At 49.7% G+C, this 26,159-nt stretch overlaps 9 protein-coding genes across 9 annotated transcripts; 6 read left to right on the top strand and 3 right to left on the bottom strand.

Annotated features, from left to right (window-relative positions):
• Nucleotides 1-621: 621 nt before the first annotated feature.
• N7458_000306 (40S ribosomal uS4 domain-containing protein) lies at nucleotides 622-1,571 on the top strand (the record flags this gene model as incomplete). Its single annotated transcript, XM_056903700.1, has 6 exons — nucleotides 622-641; nucleotides 705-748; nucleotides 807-825; nucleotides 927-1,025; nucleotides 1,087-1,318; nucleotides 1,362-1,571. The coding sequence occupies 6 exons, from the start codon at nucleotides 622-624 to the stop codon at nucleotides 1,569-1,571; spliced, it is 624 nt and encodes a 207-aa protein (XP_056771467.1).
• Nucleotides 1,572-2,902: 1,331 nt separating this feature from the next.
• N7458_000305 (uncharacterized protein) lies at nucleotides 2,903-3,901 on the top strand (the record flags this gene model as incomplete). Its single annotated transcript, XM_056903699.1, has 2 exons — nucleotides 2,903-3,539; nucleotides 3,609-3,901. 2 exons carry the CDS (start codon nucleotides 2,903-2,905, stop codon nucleotides 3,899-3,901), a joined length of 930 nt encoding a protein of 309 aa, XP_056771466.1.
• A 2,744-nt stretch (nucleotides 3,902-6,645) lies between these two features.
• Nucleotides 6,646-8,016, bottom strand: N7458_000304 (WD40 repeat domain-containing protein; the record flags this gene model as incomplete). The annotated part of the gene is made up of 5 exons (XM_056903698.1): nucleotides 6,646-6,698; nucleotides 6,761-7,516; nucleotides 7,586-7,666; nucleotides 7,722-7,767; nucleotides 7,873-8,016. 5 exons carry the CDS (start codon nucleotides 8,014-8,016, stop codon nucleotides 6,646-6,648), a joined length of 1,080 nt encoding a protein of 359 aa, XP_056771465.1.
• Nucleotides 8,017-8,357: 341 nt separating this feature from the next.
• N7458_000303 (TRAPP complex core subunit BET3) lies at nucleotides 8,358-9,319 on the top strand (the record flags this gene model as incomplete). The annotated part of the gene is made up of 5 exons (XM_056903697.1): nucleotides 8,358-8,392; nucleotides 8,450-8,458; nucleotides 8,573-8,792; nucleotides 8,883-9,074; nucleotides 9,200-9,319. 5 exons carry the CDS (start codon nucleotides 8,358-8,360, stop codon nucleotides 9,317-9,319), a joined length of 576 nt encoding a protein of 191 aa, XP_056771464.1.
• Nucleotides 9,320-11,303: 1,984 nt separating this feature from the next.
• On the top strand, nucleotides 11,304-13,918 carry somA (putative cAMP-dependent protein kinase pathway protein (Som1); the record flags this gene model as incomplete). The annotated part of the gene is made up of 5 exons (XM_056903696.1): nucleotides 11,304-11,792; nucleotides 11,883-12,031; nucleotides 12,113-13,361; nucleotides 13,427-13,675; nucleotides 13,748-13,918. The coding sequence occupies 5 exons, from the start codon at nucleotides 11,304-11,306 to the stop codon at nucleotides 13,916-13,918; spliced, it is 2,307 nt and encodes a 768-aa protein (XP_056771463.1).
• Nucleotides 13,919-15,761: 1,843 nt separating this feature from the next.
• On the top strand, nucleotides 15,762-16,604 carry N7458_000301 (uncharacterized protein; the record flags this gene model as incomplete). The annotated part of the gene is made up of 1 exon (XM_056903695.1): nucleotides 15,762-16,604. The coding sequence occupies one exon, from the start codon at nucleotides 15,762-15,764 to the stop codon at nucleotides 16,602-16,604; it is 843 nt and encodes a 280-aa protein (XP_056771462.1).
• A 567-nt stretch (nucleotides 16,605-17,171) lies between these two features.
• N7458_000300 (uncharacterized protein) lies at nucleotides 17,172-19,233 on the top strand (the record flags this gene model as incomplete). The annotated part of the gene is made up of 3 exons (XM_056903694.1): nucleotides 17,172-18,050; nucleotides 18,106-18,588; nucleotides 18,745-19,233. The coding sequence occupies 3 exons, from the start codon at nucleotides 17,172-17,174 to the stop codon at nucleotides 19,231-19,233; spliced, it is 1,851 nt and encodes a 616-aa protein (XP_056771461.1).
• An 871-nt stretch (nucleotides 19,234-20,104) lies between these two features.
• On the bottom strand, nucleotides 20,105-22,864 carry N7458_000299 (uncharacterized protein; the record flags this gene model as incomplete). Its single annotated transcript, XM_056903693.1, has 6 exons — nucleotides 20,105-20,451; nucleotides 20,561-21,406; nucleotides 21,480-21,807; nucleotides 21,863-22,569; nucleotides 22,635-22,724; nucleotides 22,792-22,864. The coding sequence occupies 6 exons, from the start codon at nucleotides 22,862-22,864 to the stop codon at nucleotides 20,105-20,107; spliced, it is 2,391 nt and encodes a 796-aa protein (XP_056771460.1).
• Nucleotides 22,865-23,445: 581 nt separating this feature from the next.
• Nucleotides 23,446-25,195, bottom strand: N7458_000298 (uncharacterized protein; the record flags this gene model as incomplete). The annotated part of the gene is made up of 5 exons (XM_056903692.1): nucleotides 23,446-24,335; nucleotides 24,404-24,607; nucleotides 24,666-24,677; nucleotides 24,747-24,790; nucleotides 24,855-25,195. 5 exons carry the CDS (start codon nucleotides 25,193-25,195, stop codon nucleotides 23,446-23,448), a joined length of 1,491 nt encoding a protein of 496 aa, XP_056771459.1.
• Between the last annotated feature and the right edge of the window lie 964 nt (nucleotides 25,196-26,159).

Below are 26,159 nucleotides of genomic sequence, written 5' to 3'. Positions count from 1 at the left end.
ATACCAGAGGTCCAAACCACTCTTCAAGGTTGTGCTGAATATGTCGAAGCCTTCTTCCTGGATTTCCAGCGCTATGTCTTGTATCCAGTGGCAAATATAGCTCGTAACACTAATCACTCATTTTGGGACACTATAACTATCCAACACACAACACAGAAGGTTTAGGGAAATTATTTTGCTCTTGGGTGGCCACCTTAGCTCCCCGGAACCCTACGTGAGGTTCTAGAGTAACCAAGTCCCTAGTCCCGGTTTCTACGTTCCCTGCGCTGGTGAGGACCTCAACGATCGACTAAATTGCTGGGGTCAGTATCCCTTCAAGAAAGAATACAGAAACTTTAGTCTACTGCTCCTCAAACCTCAAACCATCATACACACTACTTGTTGCTTACAATATAAAGGGATCCATTAAAACTGGATCTTGAAACCCAGCCATTGCAACTCTGGGCAGATGATAATATTGGAGTAGAAAATACCGCACTCCAGGTCGTAGCCGAGTCCCCTACCCCCACAATAACACTATTTAAGGTATTTATGTTTTCCCAGTTGTAGACTCGCAATATACCCAATCTCTTCTTACTCAAATTCTGAATATTGTGTTCGGCCTTGTCTTAGTTTGATAAAATGGGCTCTCGTCCGCTTCCGTGAGTTTTTGATACTTCCAGAAAAGGATTGCACCCTTTACATGACCTGACTACGTATATCAGAAATGTCTCTTCAAAGCCTACAGAACTCCCCGTCGTGGTTAGTCGTCATCCAATTTTCAAATCCTAAAAATAATCAAGCTGATATTGACATCTATATATCAGCTTACGGCGCTGCTCGATTGTAGGTTGCCTCTTCAGACCAACACATCACCCTTCCTTGCTGAGACAGCAGCGTTGAATTACCTTTCTCTTTCTAACCTTGTACTCATGATGATTGTATAGGGATGCTGAGTTAAAGCTAATTGGGGAGTACGGTCTAAAGAACAAGCGCGAGGTTTGGCGGGTTCAGTATACCCTATCGAAGGTCCGTTGTGCTGCTCGGTTTGAAATTTCCACCCTGAAACTGATTTCATAAACTAATTGAACGCGATATGATCTATAGAGTCTTGCTCACTCTCGACGAAAAGCACCCGAAACGCCTGTTTGAGGGTAACGAACTAATTCGCCGACTCGTCCGTCTCCGTGTACTGGACGAGTCCCGCATGGAATTGGACCATGTCCTGTCTTTGCGCACTGAAGACTTTCTCAAACGTCGCTTGCAGACGATTATTTTCCGCCTTGGACTTGCGCGATCTATTCACCACGCGCGTGTTCTGTTTAAGCAGACATATCCGGTGAGTTGTCATAGGCTCCTAGATCAGGCAATATAGCTTATAGCAATCATTCAGGGTGGACAAGCAACTTGTCAACGTGCCATCCTATCTTGTCCAGCTCGACTCCGAGAAACACATCGACTTTACGCTAAAGTCTCCACTGGGTGGAGGACGCCCTGGCCGAGTAGCAAGAAAGAAGGCCCAGACTACGGAAGGCGGCCTAGGTGGTGAAGAGGAAGAGGAAGAGGGAGAATTTGTAGTAGCGATTTGCTGACTGGTTGTATTTGAGCGTGCTTAATGGAATATTGTTTCGAGAAGCGAAGGAACTTTCAGGCACAAGCGGGAGTTTGTCATGTCCCATATACTGTGTGGGTAGACAGAAGCTAGGATACCAACCTTAATAAGATCAAATTGCTTACGCCTTCATCTTCAGTCTGGTTGGCCTGTGATTACCACGAGGCATCGAGACAGCTCCAGGTCTAGTACGGCCTTCAATCAGTTAACTAACTGGCGGCCTGTATGGCTGAGTAACCATAGTTAACGGCCATAGGTCTGCTGACTATACAGAGGTAGTCTATAGTTACGAGACACAAATCTTTGGATATAGATCTCAAGATATATACTACATTGCCTAAGTCTGCTGCATGCGGTTCGCTGACCGGTTATCATCGTGGTCGGCATAGAGTGCCCTTATGATAGAATCTACTATCTCCTCCTCACTTACAGCCAGATCGTCGCCGAATATCACAAAAACTATATTCGTGCTATCCTTAATCGCCGTATCGAAGCACTGTCTAGAGAGGACCTACCGTAGATTCTAGTCATAATACGTTGCCTTTTGTGCTCACGCCTGTTTAGCTGCTATTCGCTCTACTCGAGAGGGGTCTAATGGGTCGACACACTATTTTGGGGACTAGGCGATTCCACTCCCCGTGTTCATCACGTGCGCGGTACATGATTGTTACAGCGAATTACGCAAAAGAGCGTAGCCATGGCACATGGCTTTACTACCAGGCTCTGGCCCGTCACATTAAATGAGTTAATGTGATGTGCAACGTAAAGGTTGACGTAATCTCGGCGTTAAATTTACTTCGAACAAGAAGTCCGTTACCTACCTAAACTATAAGTTCCCCAATTTCCCCGCATGCGCAGGTTGTTTAGTGTTGCTTAATGTTGCTTGATTTTGCTTAATTTTGCTTAATGGAGCATCTCTCCCCGCCGTCAACTCAATGGAGCTAATCAGAAACGCCTCTATAACCTCTTAACATAGCGTGGAGCCTTTATGTCCAATGATGGATAATATATCCTCTGGTTTAGTCTTGCAAGTTATTGGATAAAGTAGTACACTAATGGATTTTAGGCTACTGTAATTGTGCTAGAGGCAGGAACGAGGGCGGTAATCAGAAGGATTTCGGCTATTTTCACCTTAATTTTCAAGATGAGGCGTTGCCAAGCTGCTGATACTTCCTTATCACTATGCGAATTTCAAGCCACCTTCAGTCAAGGCAAACCATGAGGCAGTGCCCAACATGATGTTGCTGTTATATAACCTCCAGAGACCTATGCGTAAGATAAATCTCTCACCAGTTTCCCAACCAGCCCACCATGCTACTCTACAAATGCACTTCCTGCCAGGAAATTATTGAGGCTACCAAAGCACGCTTAACATGTAGCACTTGCTCACCACCACCCATCATCCTGTGTACCAACTGCTACGTCGTGCAAGACTATCCCCCGCAGCATCCAGATGGTGCCTCACATTCTTTCTCAGTATACCAGCACAGCGGTTATCTCCCAGTTCCGCCTCCACGAGTACGAACCCAGTCTATCGGCGGCATGTATAAAGCCGCGCCTGCCCCTCCACAACGAAGGCCTGTTCCTACTGTTCCAAATACCGAAGTGCCGCCCAGGAAGCCTCCTCGCCCGAGCAAGCAGCCAGAAGTCGAACCTGAACCAGGTGCTGGTGAAGAGGCGTCAACACCGTTACCACCAGGTTCGCAGCAGCAATGCACCGAGAAAGATCGTGAACAACAACAACAGCAACAACAGCAACCTCAGCAACCATATCAACCTTCTGGGTGGACCTATTTTTTCAACCAAGATATGAAACCTACTCCTTGCTTCTCTGCCCTAATTAAAGAATTCTTCTACCATCTGGACCCAAAACCCACCAGCCTCCTTAGTCCGGAGACCTGCTCAGAGTACATCGACGCCTGTGGTGCAGCCCTGAGCCATAATATTTGTTAGTATAATACTCTACCTTTTCCCTTCTATCCTTCCTTAACATAGTCTCCTAACACCTACTATATAGGGAAAGCCAGCCGTGCCAAAAACCCCCGAGGCTACGACGTGGCCGACCGCGAACTAGCCGACCATTACACCTCCTATGGCATCGACTTCGTCCTACACCCCCGAACCCCAGTATCAACACCCACAGGACCCCCCTTTAACCCTCTCTCAATCTTTTCAAACTCCCAACCCGTCATAATGGAACACATCCTGTCCTCAGTCCCCTCCGTATCCGGAAACCAAAAACCTATGCTTACTCTCCATGGCTGGACAAGCCTGACCATCTGCGGTGCCCTGATTAACCCGTCCGGGTAATGGGTCGATTTTAATCGTGCAATGCGCCATTATCGACTCCCTCTCTGGTCAAAGTGGGGGGATATCCCAAGAGAGATGTTACCATTGGCGCCGCACCAGCCGGAGGTAGAGCGTGTGCGAATTATGCATGAGGGGGCGCGGATTAATGCTGAGCGGGAACTTGATGCGATGAAGACTAGGTTAAGGTTCGAGAAGCAGGCCCGGCAGGCTACTTTGGATCTCTTTGATGACCGGAGGTACGTATATCGGTAATTTGTGCTTGCGAGGCTAGGTTTGTCACTTTGAACGTTGAGCGAAGTGACTTGCAAATATGATATCGAGGTTCCACGGTAGGTGGATGGGTCTTGAGTGTCTGCGTCTGAAGATTTTAATGTCGCATTGTCTATTTAAACCTTCATATGTTAATAGTGTTACTTACCTGTTGTCTATATTGTGTGTTCAACACTTGTAAACAGCTCTTGGACCCTACCTGGAATGAACAGATGGAATTTTCCTATCGTTAGCACGGCGCAACAGCCTGCAGTTCTTAGATACGGCGTGAAGAGACAACCAAGCTTCCAGGAACCGCAAGTGAGCACATCGACGGTATTTACATACTTATCATCTCTATATTGAGGACTGGGCTTACAAACATAGGCATACGATGAGAATCATATTCTCATAAAATAAAAAGACAATGCCGAGATTGATCTATGCCTAGACGACCGTTCGAATACAGACAAAATAGAAGCAAGCAATGATAAATAGGTCTCGTAAGCATTCCATCCGACCCAGCGCGTCATCTATTTAAAACACACAATATGAACAATAGGAAGGAATGGAGAAGGCAAAAAAGGTGAATCAAAAGACCGACAAGAAGAGGGGGCGAGATCCATCACCCAGAGAAGAAAAAGAATCCATCGAATATTTATGCTTACCTCACTAAGTTAGTAACACAACACGGTCGTCCTTCTAAATATTTCCTCACTGACCAACAGGGCTTTACCAGTATTACTGCGTCAACTGTCAAACATATCTAACCAGAATTGTAATAGCCCATATCGTCCAGAGATATTGCTGATTTTATCCAAACGGTTTCCCTAGGCGCATGCATGGAATGAATGAACTTGTTGATTCCTTCCAGAAAGTAAGTTCTGATGTCAAGAGAGCATACTTTGCCCTGAACCTTAACTCTTCCCCACTCATGCGGAGCTTATCTCAACCAGGTGAAGAGCTGTAGCTGAGGTGTAGCTGATAGCAGGGGTCAAGAGAATGCGAAGGTATCGCAAAATCCGGGTTGAGGTGTGAATACACAGAACTGAGGAGATGATCCCACAAGCCAGTGGCCCAGAATGTTTCCCGATTCACTTGTACGAGCAGAGCAATAGACTGACTGGCACAAATATAATCTGAACAAGAATTGAACCGACTAAGTATGCGCAAGAACCACCGACAACTGAGTTTCCCATTGAGACAATTTGTCTCAAGCCACTCCTTTTACTCCGTGACATAATAAAAAGGAGCCCTAACCTCAATCTCATGCCTCGGTCTTCGGAGCCTCATGCATCAAAGGCTGCCCACGACTGGTCATAAGCAGCGCTGAATTTCCCATGCGCGAGTGAACGTTGTACGTAAAATATACCTGGCAAGAAGTCAGCCAATTTCACACCTGAAGAGGGAATATCCGGGTAACTTTTATGGTGCCACTCACAACTTTTTCCCAGAGAGTTTCGACAGGCACTCCCCGTTCATTTTCTGCGTTCTCTCACACTTTTGACGCGAGGTCCTCCGGAACCATCAAGACCGGCTTGTCCAGGTTGATGGTGATTCAGATAAAGTTGCCATTTTGACGATGGGTAGGGGTTCCGCCACGAGGGTGTTCGTCTTGCAGCGGAATGCGATCTTGGTCAAACACACCGAAGTGGTACTGAACCACAATGGAGCCCCAAAAAAGATCAAGAAGAAGGCGAGGAGCATGCCGTGATTCCACAGTGAAGCATTTGGAACGGTGTAGGCCAGGATTAAACCTTTTTGGCGAATTAGATGCGACCTTGCCAGTGCCTGGGGAAGGGGGAAGGGGGCCAACTTACCCGCTGTAACTATGCCAAGGTTCAAGATGGAAGATATGATGACAGAATTGCATGTCGCTTGGCCTCTGCCCATAGCTGGGAGATGGCCTGGTCGACAGGGTTGGTCTCTGCGGTGGCGCCGCTGACTTCGGAATCTGTCATATTGAAGGTGGGACAAATGCCTGAGGTAAAGCAATGAATCGATATTCGTAACTCCCGGTGAAGAATGGAAAAGAAAAGTTGAAGTGATAACCGTGTACAAAGTGGAGATGGAGAGATAAAGCAAGATGTGGCGGGAACGGGGAGAATGGCAAGACCCCTTCGAAGCAGTTTGCACGAGTGTCCCAAAGAAGAAGGTACTCTGACCCAATACACATATCATGTGAAGAAGGAAGTAACGAAGAGGCAAATAGCCATTTGAGGTATTTGAGACTAGTATTGTATTGTACAACCCATGGAAATAAAGCCTCATTCAAGGATTGACCTTTCCAGGCGATATTCTGGATTCTGGCGAGCTGAAGCCGAAGCCGAAGCTGCAGCGCCATGTTCAATTCACAGCAAGCAGCGACATCCTTGCTGCTAGCCGAGCTGGCAGTCCGGGGACCAGTAGAGGCAGCCTCGAGAAAGAGTATGTGGTTATGTAGATCAAATGAACGCCCGCTTATCCGTCATTACAGGTGTTTCAAGTATCACGCTTCACTTGCCCAATTCTCCCAGCATCAAGTTCCGATCCGACGAGCAAGAAACAACTAGAGATGAGGTCAGCATGTACATCCAATTAGACAATTCCGTGACGAGAGAAGAAACTCACTAATTGGCTCGTCGTTAGGCGAGAAGCGGACATCGTTGACGGTACCCTTGTGACCAGGAAGTTTGTACAGCAGCTTGCCAGAATTGGCATCCCAGACGACCACACTCCGGTCACCACTGCCAGCAGCAATCTTCCCGCCCTTGGGGTCCCAGCTGGCCCGGATGAGATTCTTCTCCAGGCCGACGGGCGCGCCGTCGAATGTCCTGACCAGCCGGTTGGTGGGTGCAAACGGCCGGATATCCCACGTCCGAACCGTAGAGTCATGAGAATTAGACAGCAGGGTTTGTGAGTCCGGCGAGATTTCTAGAGAGGTAATAGTATCGGTGTGACCAGCCATGGAGTAAACCACAGCCTTCTTGCGCAGATCCCAGACATGAATCGTGTTATCGATGCCGCCGCTGTAGATTTCGTTTCCGGCTTCGGACAGTGCGACAGCCGTGATGGGCAGCTCGGTTTCAAGGTATTCCAGCGCATCCTTTTGCCGTGGGTCCCAGATGCCTATGCAGCCATCGTCACTGCCACTGACGAGCAGTTCTTGCCCGCGTTTGCTGATATCAAGGCAATTGATAATTTCTTCGTGGCCGACGTGGCGGCGCACGCGTGTTCCCGTTTCGACGTCCCAGCTCCCCAGTGTCATATCGGCGGAGGCAGAGAAAATTGCTCGAGAATCGCGGGCCCATTGTAGGTCGAGGATAGCTCCCTTGTGGCCAGTCAATTGGCCGTAGTTTTCGCATTGTCCGTATGTATTCCACAGCACTACATGGAAAATGAGTTAGGGATCGTTGTATTTGGAGAATTCTGGTGAGAGTCTGGGTCAAAACGTACAGATGGATCGGTCCATTGAACCAGATGCAATGTGCTGGGCCGTGGGGTCGAATCGAACTGTAAAGACTTCACCAGAGTGGCCTGGTTCCTAACATTAGCTGTAGTCCACCTCAACGATTCATCGAGGGCATCATACCCGTAAGCTCCATGATCGGCGCATCGAGGCCGCTGGTGCGAGGAATCTAGGTCCACCAAGTTAGCCATTCGTCCCTATCTCCAAGATTGACCGATGACACATTCTTCCATGCCCAAGATTGAACAGAAGATTGTATTGGAAAGCTACATACTGATTGAATAAGAGCGCCATTTTGCGACGAGCTTTTCACGACCGCGGTACCAGGGTTGAGGTCGGCATCGGACTTCTTTCGCTTGACCACGAGCTGGCTTGAGTGGCCAAATGCCTCTGGGGCAGGGCGTTTTTCTCCAGACATGATTGCGACGGAGGGTAACCTCAGGGTCGCCAGTCAACCGAGGAGAAAACAAGGGGGAAGGTTGGGGGAATCTCAATGTCGTCGCGAGTTGACTGCAGCGGAGAGCGAAAGATTCCTTGGGGGAGCGCCTGGAGCTGCGGGAAGAACGATAATCCCACTTTTGGTGGGCGGTGAGCCCCGACTGTGTACGGCGACAGCTCCATCATCTCGAACTCCCCGCAATCACTTCAGGGATCCACGTCCGACTGTCGCATTTGCCTGATATTGTGCGGGAATTGCTATCAAAGCCTTTTACTGCCATACTCCAGCCTTTTAGTGCCTAGCGCACCGAGCACGCAGCCATGTCATCTTCAAAAGCCTCCAGAATAGGAGAAGAGTAAGTGAAGCTGCACTCTTCCACAGATGCATATGCTGATTTACGGATTCTATACAGAATATGGAAGTCAGTAAGCCATGAGATCTACTTGAAAATGGTCGATGCGATCATTCTATCCACTATACGACGAGGTGTCTGTCCTCCGTTCTACTCGAACTAACCAGACTCGCTCTTCCCTAGAACGAGAATCGATAAAGTCAACGCGGAGCTGGTCACGTTAACATACGGCACGATTGTTGCACAATTATGTCAGGACTACGATAGTGATTACCAAGAGGTCAACAAGCAATTGGATAAGATGGGCTACAATATTGGCATGCGGTTGATTGAAGACTTCCTGGCCAAGTCCGGGGTGGGACGATGTGCCAATTTCCGGGAGACGGCCGATATGATTGCAAAGGTGCGTGACATACAAGGGAGGGACTGTGTGTATCGAAGGAAGGAAAGAGGTCGAATGGCTTGATGCACGATTTCTGACCTCTCTGATCAGGTGGGCTTCAAGATCTTCTTGAATGTTGCCCCAACGGTCACCAATTGGACCAGCGACAACAACCAGTTCTCCCTTATCTTCGATGACAATCCCTTGGCAGACTTTGTGGAGCTGCCGGACGACGGGCGAGCACAGGATGAGCTCTGGTTCTCGAATATCCTATGCGGTGTGCTTCGAGGCGCACTAGAGATGGTAAGTAAACTTTTTTTTGCCTTAGAGACTAGCTAGGCTCGATTTACGATCCTCCGGCGCCTTTCCCCTCTTCCCCGGTCAACAGGTTCCTTTGCGCCGGGTCCGATCACTAACCCGGTTTCCAGGTTCAAATGCAGATCGAGGCACACTTTGTGAGCGATGTGCTCCGGGGCGACGATACAACCGAGATGCGAGTCTCACTGGTCCGATACATTGAGGACGAGATGCCGCCAGAGGAGGAGTAGATGGTGATGAGCATCCACGGCGTTTTTCTTCTTATGGCAGGCTTCCATTGGTTTCATGTTTTTGCGAGAACTATGATGTATTCTTTTTGATCAAAGTTTTTTTTCTCCACTGGGATCTTGATTCTCATTTCCTTTTGCGTGGTGTTCCGGTTGATCCAAATGACTGGGATGTTTTCTCCTCTGCTGGGCTGGCTGGCTGCGTGGCTAGTTCGGTTGGATGCAAGAATAGGCTTTCTGATCTATCGTCCTGTAGGAACCAGGAACTTTGCCCCCGCCGCGCGATTTATCACCAGCATTACCTGGACATGTTTCATATTCGAGATTTTTCTTGTCTGTAGATTTGCGCAGAAGGCTGATATTTCCTAAGAAGAATTGACGATGGCGGGCCAGCCCTGTTAGTTACTATTACTACTACACCGATCTCGATGCTTTCGGGACAGTGTATCACTGTATACATAGTGAGCTCTAGCGGACGCGTTAGCTATCCAATTTGATACATGTAGAGCTGTACAGATACTCGTGAATCAAACTCTACACATACAGTAGTACTGGCCTGTATATCCTGTCCATGTCCAACAGCGAATTGGACATACCGTCGGTATCGGCCATTCGGTAACCACCTGCCATTGACGAAGAGGCAGAGTGCGGCGTGGTGTGACAATACGGTATTCGCAATACAACCAGTACCATCTCCGCCCCTCCGAATTTCGTACTCATCGACTTTCTTCTTCCCTGTTCGCCTCTTTTTTTCTCTCTGGAATCTCTTCGCCTTCAACTCTCTCATCTTTCCCCTCCCCTGGGCCCTTTTTTGATTTGATTCTGGTCCGATTGGCTCGATCGCCGATCGTCTAGCTGGATCTCTTGGGCCTTTTTGGTTGCGCGGAGGACCCGACTTTTTTTAGACTCCCGCTGGGATCCATCGCAGGGCCCATCGCGCAGCATATCACCATACCTAATCCCTCTTGCCTGATCAAACCCCAACCCGCCCACTTTGTTCCTTCGTTCTTCTTTTCTGTTCGCTAGATCTCTATACTGGAAACTTTTCTTCCTCTGGACGGTTCTGCTTGACTTGCAACTTGTCCCAGATTTGTCCTTTTGGCACCGCAATCTTTCTTTTCTTTCTTTTTTTTTCGCCCTCAATCATTGCGACCGCGCATGCCCAGATATACGCCTGACAGCGCCATCCCCAGCCCCGGGTTCCGATCGAGTTGATCCGCTCCGAACAAGCGATTCTCCCGCAGTGAGAGCGCAGCGCCTGTCGCCCGTACCCCCCGGCTCCTCTCCCCTTCCACCGTGAGATCCACACCCAGTTCGCCCCCTGCTATCTTCTCTTTCTCCTTTGAATCCCCTCTTCTTCCTCGTTGCATGTCAAATTCTGTTCTTTTGCGCGAATCTGCCCGATCGGGCTTGTCTGGCAGCGCTGCCTTCCCCCTCAACCCCCAACCTCCTCACTTGTGGGCTTTTTCCGCCTCCTTGTACCTCCGTCATCGCTCAAACCCTATCGCACCGCGAACCGCTCCTGCCTCTGGCCCTTTTGCGAGCCAAGCACTGTTCTGACCATCGCTTGACATTCTAGCCATCGGGTTTCTTCCAGTTTTTGGCTTGCGCCTCCCGATTCTCCGGTTCTAGTCCCTCCCGTCGCGTGGCTCGAACCCCCCGGAGAAGACATTCCCGGCCGCCGCAGATCCTCTATCGCAACATCACACCGAACATTATCGGGCTCGGTGAATTCGCGCGGTTGTTTCGCACGCGTTTATCATATTACTGGAAAGCCAGGGTTAGGCTATAGTTGTCATACTTGAAGCGCTGACCGCTTCTCCTCCCTGACATCCTCCCCCTCCTCTACGCGTTGCAATCCACTCACCCGCGTTGGGCCTCATCGCCTAGCTTGGTGGATGCGCGTTGGCCTCTATACGGAGACTTCCGACTTGAATCGCTCTACATAATATAGGCAAGGGTGGCCGAAGATCCACCGTTCGCCACCATGAACCCGATGAATGTTGGAATGAACCCCGGGGTTGGAGGCCCTGTGGGTGGTATCCCTATGATGAACAACGGCTCTACAGCTCCTCGTAACGACGGCGGCATGAACATGAATAACCCCGAGATCATGATCAACAACCTCAACACCTATATCTACGACTACTTTTTGAAACGTGGCTACCACGACTGCGCGCGTGCACTCGTGCAAGACGAATCCATTAAGATCAACACCGACAATGGCACGAAGACTAGCCCGGGTAGCCGGCCTGGTGGCGACGTGAACGGTGTCGATGGTGATCCCATGATGACTGATGGAAAGGATGGCGAGAAAATTAAGATCCCCGACGATCTTCCTCGACCCAGCCTCCCCAATGAAAGTCTTCAATCCTCGTTCCTGCTGGACTGGTTTAGTCTCTTCTGGGACTTCTTCTGGGCTCAGCGGAAACGGGGTAACAGCAACGATGTGAGGCAATATCTTCAGCACACTCAGGTATGTATAAGACTTTGTGCGATGTCAAGTCCGCCAAGCTTACCCTCCCGATTCCTCCTCTCACTGATTCTAACTCGATTGGCTTTCCAGAATCTGATGCGTATTCGAGAGCAGCAGCACAATCAGCTCATGCGGCAACAACAGCCGATGATGGCCGGCCAAGTGCCACTTGGCGTACGCCGTGGCGGCAATGGCATGGTTCCTCCTAACTTGCAGAAGGCAGCTCTGAACAACGGCCTGTATGCTTCTCCCTTGGCATAATCTATGTGCCAGCATTTCGTAGTGATGCTAATCAGGTCTTCTTCTCTTTCATCTTATAGATCTCAACAGCAATTGGCTGCTCAGTTCCAGAAGAATCAGCAGATGCAGATGATGCAGCAGATGCAACGGGAACAGTCTGAAATGGACATGAACGGGAATCGGCCACAGTCACCTGCATCTGCTGACAACGCCCCCTCGCCGTCGAAACGCCCTCGCCTCGAAGGTGGTGCCGTGAATGGTCAGCAATTAGCTCCCAATGGACGTGGACAGGGACAGATGCAAGGCCAGCAAAACCCCCAGCAGCTGATGATGCCGAACGGAATGCAAAGGCCTATGAACCCGGCGCAGTTCCAGCAGTTCCAGCAGGGGCAAGCTGCGCAACAGAAATCCATGCAGGTATATGCTCAAAACTTGGCCCTTCATCACTCTCGCTCAGCATTGAATTCCCAGGGTCTTCCGAATGGTGGTATGATGAATCCCGGTGTTATGCCGAATCAGGCGGACCTGGTGCCGATGCCGGATGGGCAAGGAGGCATGTACCCCATGGGTCCAGAGTACTACAGCTCAAACGGTCAGCTCCAACAGGTTCGTCCTGGCATGCAAACACCTGGCGGTCAACATGGCAACCATGCTCTCCAGGACTATCAGATGCAACTTATGCTGCTTGAACAGCAGAATAAGCGTCGCCTGATGATGGCTCGTCAAGAGCAGGATAGCATGTCCCGTGCTGACGGCCAGCCCCCGATGCCCGGTCAGGGATTGCCACCAGGCACCTCTCCCCAGGGTAGTAGGGCGGGTGCGTCTCCAAACCCCAGCGATCAAATGAAACGAGGCACGCCCAAGATGCCTCAGACCGGTCTCCCGGGATCTCCCAGCGCCGGTGACATGGGCCAAAACCGTGGATCTCCAGGATCGATGAACCTGAACGGCGCACAGATCCCTCCCGACATGGCTGCTGGTTTCTTCCCCGGTCCTGGTGGGCCCATGCGCCCCCCAAGCTCCAACCCAGCCTTTACCGGAGCTCAAATGGGCCAACCCATCCCCGCCAACGCCAACCGTATGCCCAGTGGACAATGGCAACCTGGACAGCCTATGCCTCAGCATTCGCCGGCCACTCAGCCCCAGGCAGGTACCCCGCAGGATCGCAGCACCATGCCTCCACCTCAGGCGCCACCGGCTGGCGCCAATGCGGGCCGTCCCCAGCCGCCATCTCCCCAAACCACTGGCAATGCGCCACCAACGCCTCAGCAGTCTACTAAGGCCGCACCCAAGGGCAAGAAGGAAGGTGCAAAGGAGAACACTCGCAAGGTAAGTTTGACTACATACATATCCAGTTGTCGTCACTGGCCCCGCATTAACATGAACTCGAATAGCGTCCCAACAAGAAGAACGCTGCTGCTGCGGCTGCCGCCGCTACTCCCTCTACTGAGGCTAATGAACCTACTCCGACTCCGTCTACTCCCGTCACACCCCATGCTCCTCCCAACGCTTTCACCAAGGGTGTACCTAATGCTACTGCGAGCGCACCTCCCCAGCAGACCTCGGCCCCTGCACCTCCTCCCATGGTTCAACCCACTCCGGATCCGAACCAGCAAACATTCAATGATCTCTCCATCCCTGATGTAAGCCATGATCTTCATCCAGATCTCTCACTGTACTTCAGTGTTCAGACTGCTGACGCTCAACCTCAACAGGCCTCTGCTTTCAGCTTGGACTTCAGCACTTTGGATAACCCTGATATCCTGGAGAGCTTCGACTTTGACACGTTCCTCAACACTGATGGAGATGGCACCGGCTTCGGCTTCGACCCGAACATGGGCTACTCCGCTGACGGTGTTGAGACCGGGGCTGGTGACGGCCTGTGAATGATTTGAAAAGTCTTGACGGTTCTCTTCAGGTGTTTAAGCCTCCGATATACCCTTGTTTTTGTACATTTGATAGTCCTCGTCGGTATAGTGCGTTTTCTTACTTGGCCATTCCTTGCGGATAACTCTCGCGCTTGATTGATTGTTTTTGGACCTCTTTTTTCCTGGAACCTATTCTGCCTCGCTTGGATATTTGTTGCGTGCGCATGTGCTGTGAGATTGGCGTTGGTGTATCCCCTCTCCCTTTCTTTTTTTGAGTATCGTGTTGTGGTTTGCATTATCTTACCCAGTCGTCCCTCTCCTTTCCAAACAAATGATTTCCTGCCTTGCCGTCGAAAAACTCATTTCCGCACAGACATAATGACCACGATAGCGGTGTCGATGATGTTGTGACGGGGCTGAGATTGGACTGACCCTGAACCTTGAACACCCGAAGGCGCCCCATTCTGTATTCCAGATTAGTTGCACTGTGACCTACGAGTTTCTTTGCTTCTCTTCGTTTCGTTCTATTACTACAAACCTTATTCCTCGTCTGGTTCCACTTTAATCCCCCTTGCTTGCCCGATACGGGATGAGATTATGGCCCATGTCTGATATTGATATTTCCCTGGTCCGAAGTATTCCAGTCGCGCAATGCAGCAGCTGCCATGCCGGATTTTCTTCTGCTTCTTTTCATTCATTCTTGTTCCTGTAACTCAAGAACCGGGTTGAATTGAATGCTTTTCATACTTTGCCCCTTGTCTTCTCCTTTCTTGTGATTGTCTTTCTTTTCTTTTCTTTTTTTCCAATTTTTCTTACTTTTTATTTTCTACTTTTTTTCTATTTTCTACTTGATCTGATCTTTCTATCCCTCCTATTCAAGGGCGTTATGAATTGGAAATCCACAATTACGTTACCCATTTCTATTCGATATTCCTCTTCTATATCTTTTGAGTCACAGCAATGATGATTGCGCTTGATGTTTCCGGAATGCAATGGTATTCGCTACTTCGGTGTACGTTCTTTGTTGGATTAAGGTGATTAAGGTGAGGATGAGGTTGGTTCTGATAGGGGTGTGATATTATGTATCACGCTCACACTACGACTAGCGTAGCTTGGCTACTCTATGGTTTGAATTATGACAGCGATGACGATATGAATGAGGGAGACAGCTGCACTTCTTGCAGCTACCTAGGTTCCCGAACTTGCCCATGTTGATAAGTAATGGGCCAATATCACGATTGAGATCTCAAATCCGTATTGCGTGTGCAGTTTCGAGTTTTGTTTCTTTCTTGTTGTTTCTTTCTTGTTGTTTCTTTCTTGTTGTTTCTTTCTTGTTGTTTCTTTCTTGTTGTTTCTTTCTTGTTGTTTCTTTCTTGTTGTTTCTTTCTTGTTGTTTCTTTCTTGTTGTTTCTTTCTTGTTGTTTCTTTCTGATTCATAGTGTTCCCCGGTTTTGTATTATTCATTCATTATTCTGTATGATAGTGATATAGATGAGTCCTGTATCTACGGCTCAGCTTCACCTTGACAGCGTCGATGTGTCGTCTATCGATTGATTGGCTAGCTTGGCTAGCTTGTCTTGTGAGAAAGTACGCATTGCGCCTAAGCGCCCGGGTGATGTGGCGGTGTCTGTCAGCCTCATAATGCGCTACATCAACTCTTGCACTGCCCCTCTTCTTCATATCCAGCTTGATATTGCGGAAAATCTACCACCAGGGTCGTCAGCTTATATTAAAGCTGTCCCTCGAGAGGTCTATCGTGATCTAATTCCGTCATCTATTTGATCGCTGGATACTCCCAACTCAACCACCTAGGAGACACTCAAACCAGACATCCCAGGATAAGTCCAACTTGACTATCGCCATGGTCGACACGAATTCCATGAAAAAGACGTTCATGAACACAGCTTTCTCGGCTTGCGATATAACAGAGACATTTATCAAAGTTTACGCTCCCTACCAAACTAAAAATCCGATTGTGGCGGCAACATATGAAAGTCTCAAGGCTAGTCTATCGTATTTCCATGTGTTCGAGACGGGCAAGCCATTTGAGGGATTTACCTTACCAGGTGCCGATGACAATTCTATTAAGCGAGTCAGAATCCTGGCCGCCATGGCCAGGGTCCAAATCGGTATTGACGGATATCAACAAAATGAGCGTAACTTGAGCACTTACCTGGTGCTCAATGCAAAACTGCTAGAAGAATATTGGTGCAGCCTGGAAACTCTGCGTGTGATATCATTGAACCTGAATGATTTGAAGATGGGTTTCGATATGGCCTCAGAGGCAATTAGGATCGACGAGGCTTCTCTAGAAACAGCGGGGAGTGAGAATTCTACTGAGGCTTTCGATATTGTCCCGCACAAAGCCCAACACAGATATCTTCGGCCATTGTGGTATCACTACAGAGAGCTAGAGAAGTCGAAAAGAAAAGTCTCGGATTATATACGAAGCGATATCTCCGTTCAGGGATCAGAAGAACAGGATCTGAACCCTGATTCTGACAGCGATATCCCGAAAGGGGACAGTACACAGCCTCCAGCACCAATAATGAGCGATTATGGGGAGAGCTCGGGATCTTCAAACAAGCAGGACCATTTCTTTCTGCCAGATAATCTTCTGTCGGAAATGGAGGTTCTGTCTGGAATGGGGGACCAGGGGACCCAGCGTGACCGAGACGCAGCGCCCAGAGCGCCTCCTTATTGACGAAATCATGCCTGAACTAAGAAGGGAAGATCTCATGAACAATTTCGATGCAATTGAAGAAGGTTTTAAGACTTACGGACTGCCCTATTCACTGCCAGATGACTTGGCTAAGAAGCCCCTTGGAGAACAGTCGGAAGGCAATATGTATAGTGGTTCACTCGATACGATGGCCTTGGATCAATTTCCGACTAAGATCTGGTCTTCACAACGAGGACGCAGAGGAGAAGAGTTTTATTCTTGTAGAATTTGTGAATTCAAGCCGAGGCATCAAATACCAGCAACCTTCAGACGGCATCTGCAAGGCAGTCATCTGCATGAATTTGAATGGTATTGCCCCCCGCAGGTTGCTCTGTGTTGTCGTTCAATCACCCCGATAAGTTTTTGCACCATGTCAGACGGCGCCATCATCGGAAATTTTCGCGGGAGGATTCGATTCCATGCACCAGAAAACGTAATCCGGTTCCCCCATGTTGTCCAATTTGTCAGAAAGCGGTCGAGAGCTGGGATGAGGTTTTTGCTTGCGCGATGCGTGACTGTCGCCTGCATCATCAAACCCTTGTGGAGGAAATGCCTAGCGGTGCTCTGGAAGAATGGCAAGAAATCCAAACTGGTCTGTCAAGCGCAGAGCACTCAGAGACAGATCCGTCAAATGCACCGTCTGTTTTCTCTTTGGCGACTCTGCCATCGACTACTATGACAACAGACACGCGATTGACGGTAGACGAGATGCAGACAGCGATTGAAGAGCTTGTCAGCATCTTCTTCGACGATACACAAATGGCCGCCCTATATGAGCGGGTTCTCTTGGAAAGGGAAGTTCCATTGGAACGTTTTGTCCGGAACTTTCGACGACTGATAAAGCGATTCGCTATGGATCTTCAAGAGGAAGCGCGAGAAGCCATTGATCTTGATCTTGCACAATTGATCTCGGCCAGGGCTCGTCTCATTTCTGACAAGATTGGAAACAAGCTTGAGTTGAAATACTTCAATGAAACCCAACCCCAGCGCCATATCCTCCCCAATCCGAACCTCATAATTCGTGTTAAATACCAGCACTCGATGCTAGACGATATTCATGAATCAAGCAGTGACGAGGATGACGAACGGCCGGAGAGGATTACCGCATTAGTGTCTCATGGTCGAAGCTTTATCCTGGAAAGCGCTGCATTTGATAACCTACGACTAGAACTGAGGAAATTTGTTATTCCTAATGGCTTGGAGGAAAAACCAGGTATCAATATTCAAGGTGGGATGTTTGAAATTCTCAGGGGCATTTTCCTCTGGTATGCTCACGCCTGGGGACTTCCATCAATAGATTGGGCCACAAGGAGAGCGGGATTCTGGGCAAGGTGCGTGGAAGGATATCGATACTGGAAGAAGCTTCTCCAATTCTTCCTGGGAGAAGAGGATATTCCAGAGAAGCATAAGCGGTTCAGGTGGATAAACGTGAGCATTATCCCATGTGCTACAGATTTAGGTTTGGGATGCTAATATACCACAGCGACACGGCAAGAGACTTTACGATGACTATGTTGAACATGAACCCGGCGCACTTCATGTTCTTCAAGAATATTTGCAGGCAACCACAATGCCAAATTCACCTGTGGGCGATGGCAGTCAAAGCCAAGGCATCTCCTCTGCAGCTGTTCGGTACACACCAGGTTCCAGCGGTCTTCAAGCAAGAGCCTCTACATCTACCACTTCGTCTGGCGATATCACCGACCAATCTATTGCCACTCCCACCAGTCAGCCTGCTGTAGCCTCTCAAGGCATAGGAACTGGCAATCGAGCATCACGTCCACTTCTCCTGCTCTCTTGCATTGAGCGCCGTGGCCGGCCAACAACGTTGCATCAAGAGTATGTGACAGATATTACCGACGATCGACAACTCTTCCATACACTACGAAAGATCTACTACAGTCACCGACGAAAGTTTGAATCATTTTGGTCCTTGCGAACATTGCATAGTATCCATTTCATGAAAGTACGAATCTGCGCACGACCTTCAAACCCTGGCATATTTCGTTATGATATATGGACTGGGCTTTTCGGGGCATTTTGTCCCAGAGACAGCCTCCATGAAACCATCACAACCCCTGGTAAACTTGAATATAACAACGAGCTAACAAACCACCTCTAGTTCCTTTACGCCGATACAAACTACATAGACATCCGCTGCCATCCTGAAATCTGCATCCCCGGCCAACCATGCTCCTGCATCCCACCAGCAACCCTCGTCCCCCCGCTCGGCTCAACATACCAATGCCGCCCCATCCCATCAAAACACTCACCACCTATCGGACCACGCCTAATGATGGATTTCTTCGCCGACCCAGACAGTCGAGTTCCAGGCTCAGACCTCGTCATGCAACAACTACCCAAGAAACTAGATACCGAGCTGACCTCTGACGGTATCGAGGTCACAGAGGCGTGGGGCATATTTTACCGGGAGGAGTGGAATTGGAGACGTATCTGGGGCACACTGGGGTTTGCTTTTTTCCCGCCGAGTCTTCTTTTTGGTGTCTTGTGGGGAATTTTGAGGAAGGATATTCAGGGGGCGTTTGGGGTTGCGAGTTGGTGGATGGCTGGGGCGACGATTTTTATTGGGATTGTTGGGACTTCTGTATAGGTTCATTGGCTCGAGCCAAAAAGTGATATAAAATAAGGATACGGTCACGAAGGTTGACATCCATCCAACATAGCTCACGGCGAAACTACGCCGCTACTCAGAGGAAGCCAGGAAGCAAGGAAAACACTCTCATCGATCTCTATCTAGAGAAAATCTCTAAGGAACAGGAAGAAGCAAAACCAGAAGATGGCCTAAATAGGCCATCGAACAAAGCAATCTAGGAAGTATAAGGAAGAAACCAGAAACCTCTCTGCATCAATCTGCAAGGACCAACAATCTGCAAGCAAAAACAATCGCTGGTCTGGTAGCCAAACGATCGAGGCCAAGAGGAGGAGGAATCTCCATCAATAGCAATATCAACATCGATCCCGAAAAGAGGTATTGCCCCATTTGAACAGATTCAATAAAACATGTTCGACCGTGACAGAGCCCAAAAGTTGTCAATGACCCTATAAATGGCGGAGGAATAGATATTACAAGTGGGTATTATCCTGTTTCTATCAAGCATTGTTAGTGGTGCTTGGAACGTATTCCAGTTTTACTCCGGGATTTGTTGATGCCAAATTAATTTACTCAGCCTATAACATCAATGATAATAAAACAGTCTCATTGATTCATACAATCATAATCATACACGGGAATTATCATGCATAGAACCAGGACCTTACACCCAAATGCATGACTGCATGACTGCACCGCCGCTGCTCATTACCCGTCCTGGTCAGTCGTTTGGTCAAAGAATTAACCACGAGCATGTCCAGAACAGGGAGCATCGCACCAACATCCCGGCTCCTGTACTCCACAAAATCCACACAATTACTCTTAACATCTTGGCGGACTCCAGGGGAGGAGTCCACCTCCAGCACCACCCTCACATCTCCATCTCCATCTGGCTTTGGCTCAGTCGGTCCTTAACCTCGCGCTCCAAACGACTCAGCCATTCCAATTCTTTCTCCCAGCGGGACTCCAGGACGTCCATATCAACCTCGTCCTTGCACATTTTAAGGAGGAAAAGAATGATCTTCTTTACCCCCAGGGAGTACGCATCCTCCTCGTCAATCCCTCCCACGTTAGCCAGGAAAACAGGGCTGGCGCGGGTCAAAAAAGGGTTGGGATCGTTGAAGAAGGCATGCATAGTATGAATTGGACCAGAGGCGTCGTACGGGGCTGGATTATACCGGATCTCAGGCTCCTCAATCTGCAGAATATGGCACATAGCTGTGAAAAAACCAAGAGTTAGTTAAGGAACGAGAGAGAAAAACAAGCGGAAGATGAGACATCGTTGAGGGACATGCGGTGAGAGGTGGTGGTATCGATTGAAACTCACTCTTCATCAATCGCAGGAATGAGGCATGGGGACTCAGTGCACCCAGCCCTTCCTGGACAGCTTTCAGCGTTGCCAACTGATCCACAATTGGCTCGTACTCCATTTCCACGGGAGCCAGTCGAGACTTTGTAAGCGGCACCATGTTGGCATTCTTTGACGGAGACTGAGAACCTGAGGACTCGACTTCAGCCTCCTTACCTTTGGCCTTGGACTGCTGAGGAGGCGTAAGGCGTTCTTTGCCATGACGGGGACCTCCACCTCGGCCTCGTCGCTTCGGGGCTCGCGGCTTCGCTGGCAGCGGGGCAGGGGGGTTCTTTGGCTTTGCCTTTCCCGGGGCAGTGGGCGGCTTCTTCTGGGCCTCCTTATGTACAGGCTTGACTGGCTTCGCCTGCTGCTTCGCAATTTTGCCACCAGACAGGCCAGAAACCTTGCCAGTTGGCTTTGTCTCATCCTTCCGAAGGCGGTCCAGCGCATCAACCGTATCCTGCAGAGCCTGAGGTTGGCCAGCCTCGTCAGGATACGGTTTCAAAGACTCGATTGCATTCAACAGCATGCTGGTCTTTTTCCTTATTGCCTCCTCGGTGGGAGGCATTACAGGCTTCTTGACCTCGGGCAAGACCAGCAAGGGAGAGTCCAGAGGTAGGATATTACCCACATCGATGTTATCCGTCGCCAGCAGCTGATACAAGGCATGATGCGACACAGTGTTCTGGGCCTCATCCATACTCCCGCACCCCTGAAAAGTACGGAAGAAGAAATCATTGACAGAGAGCTCACTGTGCCAAAGGTTGCCCAAGATACCCGTGTTGTAAGTCGGTGCAGACCAGCCAATTTCGGTACAGAATGCTTCATTCAAAGTCCTGTTAGCCTCTTCCATGAAAAATACAACAAAAATAAACATGGGTCCTAAAGGTTTTACCTTCAAGCAAGCTGACCCAGTTCCAGTGCGCTCCAGTGGCTCCATGAATTGGCAGTGGAGGAACTAGCCACTCTGGGTGGTATGTCTGCGTCTCCGTTAAGGCCCGACGACAGGCAACCACTCTGGCCATATAGGCCGTATCTGCTTCGGCCGCGACCAGAATGGTGTGCCCGTACATCAGAAGCCGTACGCCCACCTGTTTCCCGTTTTTGCCTCCGTATTTGAATAGAAACTGTGGAGACAACCGTGCCATGGCACACAGCGTGCCAAAGTAAAACAGGACATCCGAATCCGAAAGTGTGTCCAGTGTAAGAGACCCAAGAGACTTCTGCAAGATATATAGTCAGTAACTTTACTTCAAGAACAAGGTTTCCTAAACATACCTGCTCAGCATCCTGATGACCAGTGTTTCCCGCGACAAGCTGGGGAACGGCCGCAAGATTTGGTTTAAACCCGGGCACTCCTCCCGGCTGTAGGTTTCCGAATGGACTACCCGAGGGAGCTGGTGCAAATGGTGCACCGGTTTGAGAGGACACAAATCCATTCCAGACCTCCGATGCTGGAATAGATGGCCCCAGACCGAAACCTTGACCATGCATCATAGGTGGAGGTGCATTTCCCCGTACGGCCAACTGGGCCTTGAAAGTTCCAGGGGGCATACTCGCCATGCGTGTTGCCTTAGCTGAGCCCGATCGAGGAGGACCTGTGTTAGGCTCCGCGACCGTAGGCATAGAGGACGAGGCATTCATCCTGCCAGGAGGAGAGACGAAAGGTGCAGACATGGAGTGTTCGCGGACCGAGCTCGGCCCCTGAGTTGGCTGTGTCTTCAGCTTTGGACTCAGGACGGCACTCATAGATTCGAGGAATGCATCTGCCTCGATCTCTGGCTGAGAGGAAGAAGAGCCCATATCTATCATGACTGGAGTGGCTGTGGCAGGGCCCTCAGTCGACGAGATCCGTGGGGTAGTAGGGACGGTAGATGACGAAGTACCAGGAGGAGACACCAGAGAGGACGACGAGGTCTCAGTGGGAGTGAGGCCAGCGGACGACGAAGTCTCCGGAGGAGAGACGACAGTCGACGAGGACGAATCTGTCCCGTGTTCATCACCATTAGTATCATCTTATGGTCCCTCAATGTGGAAGCGGCAGTGTTACCAGTCATAACCAGGCCCGACACCAGCGAAGCCTGACCATTCGACGACGAAGTCTCCAGAGGAGAGGCGACAGTCGACGAAATCGACTCATCTGTCACGAACGATCACCATTAGCTTCATCTTATCATCTCTCAAGCAATATGAATGAAGACTCCTACCAGTCGCAGTCACGTCCAGGCTCGACGTCAGCGAAGGCTGGATCCTCGACGGATCATCGGTGTCGTGGGCCATGGTGCCGATGATTCGAGAAGGGTAGAGTGAACAGGAGAGTGTAGAGGGTACGAAGGTATCTGGATGAATGATGATTGTTGATGATGATGATGATGTAGGGATTATGGATGGAACAAGTGGCGGGGGATTGTTGACGAAAGCAGAAAAAGAAGAGAGGAAGAGCGAGAAGGACGAAAACAAAGGGAACGCGATGGAAACACGACAACAAAGTCACGATCGGGCGGAAAAGAGGTGGTGACTTCTGGATTAGGAAGGAAGTTGCAGTAGAATCCTAAGGTACGGCCAAACACGCAATGTACATTAAAGTGACAGATACCATACTACAAGGAAAAGCCAAGTAATCAGGGAATACTTGGTTCTATCGAATACAAGTTATCTTCCACAGTATCTTTCCAGACTCTTCTCTGGATTTTATGCTGATATCAATTACTCGAGTACGTTCTCAGCCACCGTAGACACACAGTTTGAATATCCTCCTCGTCTGTATTGGGCGCTATGTAAGAATATTGACACAAATGTATGCCCGTATGCCCGAGTCCTCCATAATAATATCCAGCGCACCAATCCCTCCACCCGTGTACCTACAGCTCGGTACTTTCATTTTCCTTGTGGTTCCCCTTGTCCTTCTCCTTGTCACCCTCCTTCCGGCTCTTCACATTCGCACTAGGACTGGCACCGATTTTAGCCGGAGAAGGATCCTTCTCTTCTGGATTGATGACGGAGCCAGAGATATCACGGCTGCTAGGCTGAGAACGCTCCCGAAGACCTGAGGGCATGCCGGTACCAGGGTTGTTCCCACTTGGCTTGCGAACTTGCGTTGCAGGAGTGGCCTTCGCAACTGGAAGGACAGCCATAGTCGATGGTGTGTTTGACGGGGCGCGAGTACCCACGGGAGGTCGTGTGGGAGTCATAGCTTCGAGCAGCAGATTGTACTGCTCTTCATCCATAGGGGCAGACATGCTAGACTGCTTGCTGTGTTCGTAGCTCATACCGGTCATGCTGGATATTGCGCGACTGCTGGAGGAGCTGTAATCTGGCATGGGGACGTCCTCACGGGACGACCGAGCACCGCGGTGCCGCCAGGTTGCATCATTGACGAAAGGATCCATGACAGGTTCGATGAAAGGCTCCTGGGGGTGATCTTGGCGCCCTGTCCATCGAGAATTTCGGGAGGGTGTTTGTGCTGATGGGTACCACTGAGACGCTGGGACGGGAAAGGCACGGCCAGGAGCCCAAGCGTTGCTGTACATGATGGGTGCTTGGCTGCTGCTGGACTGGCTGGCTGATGCCATCGATACCATGGAGCCCACGGGCATGCGTAGCTCAGGCTTTCGGGGCGAATGGGCATGTGCGTCTTCTGGCTCCCTCACGTCGACAAAACTGTTCTGATCGACTTTGTATACAGTGCGAGGCGGAACCTGGGACCACATGTGAGGGTTGGGCCATGCGATTTGGGAAAACTCCAAAATGTCTGTCTATACTATCAGCATCTCACTGAGCCATTTTCACTTTTAGTGCCGTTTCCAATAGTATACATACGCTGAGGAGCGTGCTGGAAAGAGAAGACAATGACATCCTTGACTCTCTCGAACGGCGGCGAACGATTTGGACGAGAAAAGCCCTCCGCAAGCACTACCCTGATTCGGCCCAGTGTATCCGCAGCATCCCAGTGCCGCTGCTCCAGAATCTCGGCGTGGAACGGAGGGAAGCGCAAGAAGTCCTGGCACCCCTCGCGATCGATATCTAGTCAAGTTAGAAGAAAGCCGCACCAACAGCTGCAGCGAAGACTATCGATACATACGAGAGCTCAGATCTTCAGAAGAAAGCCGTCAGCACAACCTTCCCTTTCGAAAATAACTAATTTCAACATCGAAAGACTCACCAATGACATACGGCCAAACCGACCTCTGCCCAAAAACACCCGCACTATAACCGACCAGTCAGCCTCAAACCCTCGGAAGTAAACGACACCACAAAACCAAAAACTCACGCAACACAAGCCCCATCAATGAAAACTCTCGCCTCATACAACAGCACATCATCCGGCTGCATCATACTCTCGATCAGCCGACTAGGCCGGGGTTTATCCCAGCTATGAATCGAGACGCGAAAGGGACTATCACGAGCCAGACTGGGGATGAAAGAGGTCAGAATGGGAATCTGCCCATAACTGCCCTGGACGCGAAAGTAGGTGTTTGGACCGAGGATGGTAGGGTTCTGGAGATAAGGCGAGTCGGTGTCCTTGGAGACGAAGCATTGTGTTTTGAATTCCTGGACGCGGATTTTGGAGCCCTCCGGGAAGAGGAGGATGTCCCAATTTTCATAGCGCATGGCGTGTATGTGTTGGAAGGATATGGGTGGGTGTGGAGGTGGATAGAGACGAGACGAGACGGGACGAAATGCGATGAGGCTGAGATGCAGATGCGCCTGCTTTGTTCAAAGGTTTGTCGTTGCGAAGGCGACTGAAGGGGAAAGATTAATGTCGCCGGCGAGGTGTTTGGAGAGGAAAGAAGAGAGAGGAAAAAGAACCAAGAGAAGTCAACAAAAACCAGGAAACCGGAAAGAGGAAGGAGCAAAATGCAGAAGGAACGAACGATCGATGCCGGGCAGAACTAGAACTACTGTTCAAGTCTTCACAGTACAAGATACTCCTCTCATGGTCTAAGTCCCAATCGATATCGTCCAATCTATTGTTGTGTGTCTACCACTAAACCACTACATGACAAGCAACACCAACCAATGCCATCCAAATCAGACATTCACATTGCAATGCCTCTCCAACCATTCAAGGGAAGTAGAAGGGTAAAAGCGACAAGGGGGAATCATCCAAGCCAAGCGCAAAAGAAACGCCAGCACTAAGCTCAAGCACAGTCTGCCAATGGAGAAAACACCCGATACGAAGAACAAAAGGCCAACCTTGTATTCAGGACGATTACGCCCACACAGAAAGAGAGACAAAGACAAGCAGACTTCAACAAAAGAACAGCTGAGAAGCAAAAATCCGCTCAAGCATGCCTAGACGCCGAAGCCATCAGCCGTACAACCAAGAATGGGATCAAGCATCATGGAGATAGAAACTCTGTAAGCTACAAGGAACGGCAATGCTCATGTCTCTGCCAAGAATCATACAGCCAGCCAAGCACAAATGAAAAGACGGCAGCAGCAAGGATCATAAAATGGGAGCTAAAGCATTCAGGATGAACCAAAGGAGCGCATGAACGCATCATCATGAAAGAAAGAAATACGACAAGCGCAGAAACACGCAGCAACGAGTGTTGTACAAGTCGGCATCAGT

The sequence above is a fragment of the Penicillium daleae genome, assembly GCF_028827525.1.
Source record: "Penicillium daleae strain IBT 16125 chromosome Unknown utg000001l_segment0_segment0, whole genome shotgun sequence".
Taxonomy (NCBI): Eukaryota; Fungi; Ascomycota; class Eurotiomycetes; order Eurotiales; family Aspergillaceae; genus Penicillium; species Penicillium daleae.
The sequence above is the reverse complement of the archived record's forward strand: the minus strand, read 5'-3'. Positions and strand labels throughout refer to the sequence as shown.